The sequence below is a fragment of the Rattus norvegicus genome, chromosome 1 (assembly GCF_021556685.1).
Source record: "Rattus norvegicus strain SHRSP/BbbUtx chromosome 1, alternate assembly SHRSP_T2T, whole genome shotgun sequence".
NCBI classification, from domain to species: domain Eukaryota; kingdom Metazoa; phylum Chordata; class Mammalia; order Rodentia; family Muridae; genus Rattus; species Rattus norvegicus.
The window spans coordinates 57,463,914-57,474,061 of NC_141534.1; the positions used below are offsets into that span (position 1 = coordinate 57,463,914).

General features: G+C 44.2%; 1 protein-coding gene across 2 annotated transcripts; it reads left to right on the top strand.

Annotated features, from left to right (window-relative positions):
* Positions 1-426: 426 nt before the first annotated feature.
* Positions 427-8,823, top strand: LOC134478836 (sperm motility kinase 2B-like). Of its 2 annotated transcripts, XM_087598802.1 has the most exons (3): positions 427-826; positions 6,447-8,023; positions 8,459-8,823. In XM_087598802.1, exon 2 carries the CDS (start codon positions 6,473-6,475, stop codon positions 7,976-7,978), a length of 1,506 nt encoding a protein of 501 aa, XP_087454928.1. In that variant the 5' UTR covers positions 427-826; positions 6,447-6,472; the 3' UTR covers positions 7,979-8,023; positions 8,459-8,823. The 2 variants fall into 2 exon arrangements, with proteins under 2 accessions (XP_087454928.1, XP_087454929.1); XM_087598803.1 differs by lacking the exon at positions 427-826 and having other exon boundaries at positions 5,724-8,023.
* Positions 8,824-10,148: the final 1,325 nt, after the last annotated feature.

Consider the following 10,148-nt stretch of genomic DNA (forward strand, 5'->3'; position numbering starts at 1 on the left):
TAATAATGTAAGATGGCTGGCGACAGGTATTAAAGTGGATAGAGTAATGTCAGAAAGGCAGCAGCCACCTCCGTCTTAAAGAGAAGATTACACACACACACACACACACACACACACACACACACACACACACGCGCGTGTGTGTGTGTGTATAATTAATATATGTATATATATGTATCTGTAGTATATTCTTAAACCCATAGTTGAAATGCAAAAGGGACCCATGGAAGGTAGACATAAGGATTTTAAAGCAGGAGGCACAGCAAACCTTCAAACAGAGAACTAAGGACAGCAAACCATCCTACAGGCTTTGATTTCTAAAAGCCTAAAGGCTCCCCATAGCCAACCTAAGCCAGAGCCTTGGAGTCCTTCCCAACCATGCAAGGACAGGTCCTATTGTGACCTCATGAGGAGCGACTGTGAGGCGGTCCAGCCAACAGATGTTAAGCTGTAGCCAGGCCTGGATTTCCTTGAGTGCGTTTAGAGGAGTGGTGGAGTGGAGACTTTGGTGATTTTGGTGGATCTAGTGAGCAGTGTGTGGATTTTGCATTTGATTGATTTGTGTGTAGCTTGTGTATGAGTGTCTAGGTCAGTGTTTGTGTGGACAGTTGCTTTTGTGTGTGTGTGTGTGTGTGTGTGTGTGTGTGTGTGTGTGTTGGTATACTTGGTGGTGACTGTGAGTGCATCTGTGAGTGTGGGTGTGTGTGTGTGCCCAACTGTGTGTGAGTGTCTGTTGTGCCCTCTTGGTGCACTAGTTGTAGGTGTGAGAACACCTGTGTGAGGAAAAGTTTTGAGGCGGGCAGTCAGCTTGGCCATTGTTTCTAAGGTAAGCATATTTTGGTTTAAGTTTATTTGTTTATTCACTTTACATCCCAATCATAGCCTCTCCCTCTCTCCTCTCCTCCTACTCCCGGCTCACATGCCCCTCTTCCTATAATTCCCTTCCCTTCTCAGAGAAGTGGGCAACCCCTTGGGTATCACTCTGCCCTGAAACATCAATTCCTAGCAGGACTTAGTTTATCCTCACCCAGAAAAAACAGCCCATGTAGGGGAAAGGGATCCGAAGGCAGGCAACAGAGTAAGAGACAAGCTCTGCTCCAATTGTTAGGAGCAGAAGACATATTAAGTCCTGTGTGCAAGTCATAGAATATAATTAACAATGCTCTGTCCCATGGGCTGGGTCTCAAGTTGGGCTGATCATTAGTTGGACTTTCCTTCAATCTCTGCAACACCTTTATCCCTAAACATCTTATAAGTAAGACAAGTTTTGGGTTGAAGGTTTTGTGGGTTGGTTAGTGTCCCCCTTCCCCTAGTGAAAATCCTTTCTACCTACAGGACATGGGTATGTCAGTCTCTCCAACCCCAGCTGCTAGTAGGCTCAGCTAGCATCACTCTAAGAGACTCCCTGGAGCCTCCCACCCCCAGTCTCCTTCATGCCAGAGATGCATTGCCCAAACCCAGCCTTCTCCTTTCTCCTTCCTCTGTGCCCTGCCCTGTTCTTGTCCCCAATCCTCTCCCCATCAGTTCCCTCCCTCCACTCAACTTTTTGAATTTCCCTTTTGAATGAGATTCAAGTATCCTGCCTTGAGTCATCCTTATTTAGCTTTTTTGGGTCTGTTGATTATAGCATGGTTATCCTGCACTTTGTAGCTAATATCCATTTATAAGTGTATACATACTAGGTTTGTCCTTCTGGGTCTGGGTTACGTCACTCCGGATGACATGTTCAGTTTCTAATCATTGGTGTTCAAGTTTCACAGTGTCCTCCTTTTAATAGCTGAGTAATATTCCATTGTGTAAATGAACCACATTTTCTTATCCATTCTTCATTGAGGGACATCTGGGTTGTTTCACGTTTCTGGCTGTTATGAATAAGGCTGTTATGAATACAGTTGAGGAAGTTGCCTGTGGTATGGTGAAACATCTTTTGGGTATATGCCTGGGAGTGGTATAGGTGGGTCTTGAGTTAGAACTATTCCCGATTTTCTAAGAAACGGCCAAATTGATTTCCAGAGTGGTTGTGCAAGTTGGTACTCCCAGCAACAATGGAAGAGTGTTCTTCTTGCTCCATATCCTCAACAGCATGTGATGTCACTTGAGTTTTAGATCTTACACATTCTCATGGTGTAAAATGGAATTTCAGAGTCATTTTGATTTGTATTTCGTTGATGACTAAGTACGTTGAACTTTTCTTTAAGTGCTTCTCAGCCTTTAGAGATTCCTCACTTGAGAATTCTCTGGCTCTGTGCCCCTTTTCAATTGGGTTGTTTGCATTCACAATGTCTAACTTCTTGGCTTCTTTATGTATTTTGGATATTAGCCCTCTGTCAGATGTAGGATCATGCAGATCTTTCCACACTCTTTAGGCTGTTGTTTTGTCCTAAAGACAGTGTCCTCTGCACTTCAGATTTCAGTTTCATGAGGTCCCATTGTTGATCTTAGTATCTGAGCCATTGGTGTTGTGTTCAGGAAGTTGTCTCCTGAACCAATGAGTTCAACACTGTTTGTATTACATTTAGTGTGTCTGATTTTATGTTGAGGTCTTTGATCTACTTCATAATCCAAAATTAAAATTATACAGTTGACAGTTTTTATATTAGTTTTAAAGATCAGAACATTTTCCCTTGAGTTTTGCTAGTTAACTACTGAACTATCTCCCTAGCCTGGGGATATTGGAGGGTTTGGGTTTGTGCTTGGGTTTGGGATTTTTCGTTGTTTATTTTCCTAAGGTTAGGTTTTCTGCTTAGCCCTGAGTACCCTGGAACTTTCTCTATAGACCAGGCAGGCCTCAAACTCAGAGATCTTCCTGCCTCTGCCTCCTGAGTGCTGTGAGGAAAGGTATGGACCATCACGACCCAGGGATTATTTGAGTTTTAACCTTTTATGCTTCTGATTTTATTTTCTGGTTTTCTTTGCTTGGATTGTTTTTGGCTTTCAGAGTTGTTGAGGTTTTTTTTTTACTTCTTTTGTTTTTCTTATGTTTACAATTTGGAGAATTTTGTGCTAGTGTTGGTTTCAATCTTGTATCTGTTGAGACCTGTTTTGTGACTAATTATATGGTCAGTTAGGGGGAAGGTAACTTGAGGTACTGAGAAGAAGGTATATTCTTTTGTTTTACGATGAAATATTCTATAAATATGTTAAATCCATTTGGTTCCTAAACTTCTGTCAGACTAGCTATGTCTCTGTTTAGTTTCTGTTTCCATGATCTGTCCATTGATGAGAGTGGGGTGTTGAAGTCTCCCATGATTATTGTGTGAGGTGCAATGTGTGCTTTGAGCTTGACTAAGTATACTTTTATGAATGTAGGTGCCCTTGCATTTGAAGCAGAGATATTCAGGATTGAGAGTTCATCTTGGTGGATTTTTCCATTGATGAATATGAAAGTTTTTTGATAACTTTTGGTTGAAAGTCAATTTTGTTAGACGTTAGAATGGCGACTCCAGCTTGTTCCTTGGGACCATCTGCTTGGAAAATTGTTTTCCAGACTTTTACTCTGAGGTAGAGGCTGTCTTTGACACTGAGGTATGTTTCCTCTATGCAGCAAAATTCTGGGTAGTCTTTTACATGTCCAGTCTGTTGGACTATGTCTTTTTATTGGGGAATTGAGTCCATTGCTGGTACGAGATATTAAGGAATAGTGATTGCTGTCCCCTGTTGCTTTCGTTGCTAGAGGTGGAATTATGTTTGTGTGGCTCTCTTTTGTGTGTGTTGCAAGGGGATTACGTTCTTCCTTTTTCTAAGGGGTCGTTTCGCTCCTTGTGTTGGAGTTTTCCATCTGTTATCCTTTTTAGGGATGGATTTGTGGAAAGATATTGTGTAAATTTGGTTTTGCCATGTAATATCTTCTTTTCTCCAGCTATCGTAGTTGAGAAGTTTGCTGGATACAGTAACCTCGTCTGGCATTTGTGTTCTCTTAGGGTCTGTTTGACATCTGCCCAGGATCTTCTGGCTTTCAAGGTCTCTGGTGAGGAGTCTGCGGCAATTCTGATAGGTCTGCCTTTATATGTTACGTGACCTTTTACCCTTACTGCTTTTAATATTCTGTCTTTGTTTTGTGCATTTGGTGTTTCTTTTGTGGTCCAATCTATTTGGAGTTCTCTAGGCTTCCTGGATGTTTATGGGCATCTTTTATTTTAGGTTAGGGGAGTTACCTTCAATAATTTTTTGAAGATATTTACTGGCCCTTTAAGTTGGAATCTTTCTCTCTTCCATCTCTATTATCCTTAGGTTGCTGCAATTTTCAATTGCCAACTGGTTGTCTCTGGTGTTATCTGGTCTTGCTGACGATAACAGTGGCTTGACCCTCCTGTAAGCCTGTGTATCAGCAATCCTGGAGACTGGCTTTCACACGGTCATTTCTGGGTACAGAGAGCTTTGGGACTGGCTCAGCTCTGGTTGGAGGCAGGAATTGAAAGGGTTCTATCCCAGACTGCTCCTGGGTTGGTGTGTCCTGAGGGCTTCAGGCAGGACCCTTGGAGCAGAACTGATGGTCTTAGAACTGCTCTCTAGTGTGTCTTCGCCCCTTGTGAATGGCTTTCAATTCTTGCACAGGGAGAGACTGCCTGACTGCTCCTAGGATCCTGGGTGCACAGGGCTCTAGGCAGGTTCCTCTTCTGCCAGGAACGTGAGCAGAATTGGTGGCCTCCCCCATGCTCCCAGAATTCTCCTCACTTCTGAGAGTCCAGCTGTCTCCCCCATGGGATTTGGGTACCTCTCATAGGATTCTTTATGCATGGGAGTTTTGGTTATTGCTGTTTTTACTCTAACTGGGGATTTGAGTTTGTGATTATTTGTGGTTTTTAAATCTTACATAAATTCTTGGAGAATTTCGTACTTCCATTGAATGTATTTGGATCCTCTTCACTCCCTGCATCCTTCACCAACTCCTCCCATATCCATCTTCACAGTCACTTGCCACAACCCACAAATTCATGGTTTTTTTAATAACCTGGTGTCCTGTGTTCCTGAGTGTGGGGAATGACTCTCTTCCCTATGTGTCGTCAACTGTCAATGTTCCCTCTCTGGGTTAGTCATGCAGGACTGCTTGATTTTGTGGAGATCTGATGCAGGCAGTCACAGCTGTTGGGAGTTTATGAATGAGGTGGTCTTGTGTTGAGAAGATATTTTGATATGTCTCTTCCCAACCCCAGGATCTTACAATTTCTCTGCCCTTGTTTTCCATTATAATCCCTGAGCCATGGAGGGAGGGAGGGAGGGAATGTGGACACACCCCCCACACCTGTTTCGCCTGAGTACTTTGTCAACAGGTATTCTCCAGTCTTTTAGCAGCTATGAGTTTCTGTGCTATTGCACCAAGAACTTTCTCTGAGATATGAGAGTTGTACTATTAAATCTGAAGACTTCTTGCAAGGATGTGCATATGAGTAAGAACATGCTGTGTTATTTTGAGTCTGGGTGAGCTCACTTAGTGTAACCTTGTCTAGCTCCAAGCATTTAGTTGGAAACTTGATAATTTCAGTTTCTTTTACATCTGAATTACATTCCACTGTGTGTAGGTACCACACTCGCATTAGTCATTCATCAGCTGGATGGATACCTAGGCTGTCTACATTCCCTGCACCGTGAACAAATGAAACAGTAGTGAACATGGATGAACAAGTGTCTTTGCAGCAGGAAATATTGTTCCTTGAGTATATCCCAGGAATGGCGTAGCTGTATCAGGTGGCACACCTATTTCTAGTTTTCTGAGGAACCCCCACACTCTACAGTGGCCACCTCAGTTTATAGCCTCCCACGGACACTGTGCATGAGGGTCTCCATCCCCCACATCCACCCCAGCATTGTTGCCTTTGCCATTCTGATTAGAATAAGATGAAGTCTCAAACTAGTTTTAGTTTTCATCTCCCTAATGGCCCAAGATGGTGAACATATACATATATATTTCTTAGCCATACATTCCTTAGCCATGCATGACTTGTGAGAAAAACCCTTTGAAGACCCCTATCTCAATTAATCCCAATTATTCACTGGGACGTTCCCTTAGAGTTGTCTCTTTATTACTTTCTATATTCTAGGAGTTTTGATGAGTGCGTTCTATTTTGTTTTAATCTCTAGGTATTTAGCTTTTATGTAGTTTTGCTTGTTTGGAGGTTGATTTTGTTTCATTTCATTTTCTGTAGCTTGGGTTTTCTAACTGTTAATAGTTTTAATTCCTTTGATTGTTCGTATATTTCGTTGTACATTTTTTTTCTTACACGATCAGTGATGTTGATTCTTAGTGTGGCTGAGCTGTGCTCCTCCCTCCTAGTGACTAGTATGTAGTTTTTTACTTAGGATTTCCTTGGCTTTGTACGTTGTTTTACTTTTGAGGGTTTCTGTTGTTGTTTTGGTTGGTTTTAGTTTTCTGTTTTTCTTATTTTTCACTATTTTACTTTCCATCTTAGCTCTCTTTCTTCCCTTTATTTCTTTTTCCTTCCTCTTAGGTAGCATTTATACTCTGTTACCTCCAATGAGCTTCCGGAGCAAACGGGAGTCAGAAAGGCTCCGATCTCAGGGCAGCTCTTGCACAGAGAGTTTCTGCTCTCAATATTTGGTTTTGAATACCATCGGCCATGGTTTCCACGCGGCCGTGAAGTTGGCCGTGCACCGCCTCACAGGTACCCCTGTGGCTGTCAAAATGCTCCTCAAGAGACAACAGTGGTGCCAGCAGGTCACATCTGAGGTAGAAATCATGATGAGGATCAACCACCCAAATATTGTATCTCTCATACAAGTCATTGACACTGAAAAGATAACATACCTCATCATGGAGTTGGCCAAGGGGAACCAGCTTTATTCTCGCATCAAAGAGGCTGGCCATCTGCAGGAGGATGAAGCACGGGGCATATTCAGACAATTATTAAGTGCTGTGGGATACTGCCATGAAGAAGGCATTATACACCGGGACCTTAAACCCGATAACATACTAGTCGATACCAAGGGAAGAATTAAAATCGTTGATTTTGGCTCTGCCACTCAAGTGCGGCCTGGGCAAAAGTTGAGAACGCACTATGGGACTTATGCATTTTCTGCTCCTGAGCTGTTCCTCGGGAAATTTTATGAGGGCCCCAAGGTCGACGTGTGGGCCCTAGGAGTAATTCTTTATTATATGACAGTTGGAAAACTCCCATTTGAGGCTGTCGGGCTACCACTACTCCGAAGGCAGGTTGTGTTAGGGACTTATGCTGAACCACTTGGCCTGTCAGAAGAGCTACAAGACCTGCTGAGTCTTTTAATGAAAGTGAATTCCCAGCAGAGGCCCACAATTCCTGACCTTTTGACTCATCCCTGGCTTAAGATAGACTCAGAGGGGTTCCCACAACCTTGTAAGGAACTCATCCCCCTCAGGCCAGACCCAGCCATTCTTAGAGCAATGCAGGACATTGGATTTGAAGCCCAAGAGGTTAAAGACTCCCTCGATCAGAAGAAATTCAACCAAAGTATGGCTTGTTACTACTTTTTGGAAAAGCAGGCTCTTCAAGAGTGTGACATCCCAACCCGGCCTCATCCATGCATGACCCCATTCCCGACCCTTGATTACCCTGCTACTTCAGTGCGAGGGCTCAGAAGGCGAGGAAGCGAGCCCAGATGGCTCGGGTCATCCTCTGATAGTCAAGGTTCTGACCTCGGCCAGACAGCTAGTCATGGATTAGTCAAGAGGGCCAGTTGGCCTGGCAGTCTTCTCTGCAGGCCACATCAGATAACACCCACAGTGGAGCTAACCCACAGAATTTCTATTAGTGACCCCTGCTTTTATTCAGTGCACAGCAAAGGCAAGAAGACCATCAACACTAAAAGCACAGAAGACAAATCCAGTGCCTCAGCAGAGGTTAAGCCTGTCGCAAGCAGGCCCTGGCCCAAAAGATTTAGGGGGTGGGTCAAGAACATCCGAAATGGCCTGATGAACCTGTGTTGCTGCATTCCGTCCAGAAAAAAACCTCCCCTGGGGCACAACAGAGTTGTTCCCCAGAAATGAAGAACATAGAAGGAATCCAGAGAGCAAGCATCCAACACTGCCCAGGTACATTGCTGTATTTGTATCTATTTTGCTCATGTCTGAGTCAACTGGCAGGTTATCATAGTGTGTATGTCTATGGGATGATGCACGGGGAAGCTAGGTCTAAAACACCGTGGGACGATGGTTAAGTCTAAGCTACCAGCACATCTGTCATTGCCGACAGTAACTCCCATGTTTATCCTGCTCATGGGAATACTAAAATACATTCAACTAGAAAGAGACAGCAGGATACTGACCAATGTAGGAGGATAAAGTTGGAGAAGGAAGAGAAGGAGATGCTGAGGGAGGAGAGGGTGGTATGGGGTGGAGGCTAGGAGATGAGGGGAAGAGGTTCAGAGAAGCTTGGAGAGCAGTTTGGAACAGGGTGACCACAGCTGGAGAGATGCCCTGTCCAGCAGAGGTCCCAGAGTCCCTCTCACATGTGTCATTGCCTTTTAGAAGATCACTAGAGGATGCCGGATGCTGCATCTCTGCAGTCCCAGTGTTGAAGAGGACCCACGTGTGGACACGGACCTGCAGAAGGGAGCGCTGTGAGAGCTGTCACCTTCCAGGTCAGCTGTGGAAGGATGAAAGCAAATGAAGAGATGCCAGGTGGCAAGAGAGCACCTCAAAGGCATCACTCTTCCTGGTGGAGGTTGAAAACCAGTCCAAAGCTGGTAAAGACCAGAGCCCTTTTGCCGACCAGGGTCACATCACACACCTCCTCTTGGCACAAGTTCTCGCCTCACTCTTAGTGGAGGATATACGGCTTCTTGATGTGTTTATCTGACTCTGAGAATAAAATAGCTGTTTGTGAAAGATGACCTCGTAGATTTTTCTGCATCTTCTTCACATAGGAAAATTGGCCCTGTGGCATTCCAAGGCCCCAGGAAGAATAACTTCGTGCCTCAAACCATCAAATTAAAAGTGCCTTGGAAGGGACCAAGCTCTAATGTACCTGAATGGGGAAAGTGTAGGAAGTGTAGAAGCTCAAATCTAAGGACAGCATCATATTCTACATGCTTTGATTTCTAAAAGCCTAATGGCAGTCTTTATAGCCCACCTGAGCTGGGTCAGGATAGGTCCTGCTATTAACTCATGAGGAGTGACTGTGAGGCAGTCCAGTCAACAGATGTAAACTGCGGCTAGGCCTGGATCTTTGAATGAGTTGAGAAGAGTCGTAGAGTGGAGACCTCGGTGATTTTGTTGTATCTAGCGAGCAGTGTATGGATTTTGCTTTTGATTGGTTTGTGTGTGAGCTTCTGTATGTGTGTTTAGATCAGTGTGTGTTTGGGAGGAGGGTGGCTTGTGTATGTGGGGGGGGGCACGCATGTGTGTATATGTGTGTGTGTTTTCTTTTACCTTTACTTGAATGTGTGAGTACCTGTTTGTGTGTGTATACATGTGTGTATGTGTGTTTCTGTAGGTATTCCTGTGGATGACTGTGAGTACATCTGTGTGTGTGTGTGTGTGTGTGTGTGTGTGTGTGTGTGTGTGTGAGTGTCTGTGCCTTGTATGTCTACTAGTTGTTGGTGTGAGAACACCTGTGTGAGGAAAAGTGTTAAGGCCATCAGTCACCTTGGCCATTGTTTCTAAGGTAAGCGTCTCCCTTATGTTTTTCAAGTTTATTTATTTGTTTATTCACTTTACATCCAAATCATAGTCTCTCCCTCTCTCCTCTTCTCCTAGACCCACCTCACATGCCTCTCTTTCCCTAAGTCCCTTCTTTTCTCAGAAAAGGAGAGCCCAGCTTCTTGGGTATCACCCTGCCCTGGGGCATCTAGTCCTACCAGGAATAAGCATATCCTCACCCACAGAAAATGCTGCCCATCTAGGGGAAAGGGATCAAAGGCAGGCAACATTGCAAGCGAGCCTCTGCTCTAATTGTTGAGAAACCTACTTGAAGAGGAGCTGCACATCTGCTACAAATATGTAGGAGGCCTAGGTTTAGCCCCCGCATGCTGTTTGGTCGGTGGTTCAATCTCTGTGAGCCCTCATGCGCCCAAGTTGGTTGACTCTGTGGTTCTTCTTGTGGTGTCCTTGTCCCTCTGACTTTCTCAATTCTACTTCGTTTTTCCACAAGACTCCTCAAGCTCCCCCTAACATTTTTTTTCTTTTTTTTCAGAGCTGGGGACTGAACCCAGGGCCT

What these genes read in the sequence shown, in the direction of transcription:
- LOC134478836 (XM_087598802.1), top strand. Translation starts at nt 6,473, where the DNA reads ATGAGCTTCCGGAGCAAACGGGAGTCAGAAAGGCTCCGATCTCAGGGC.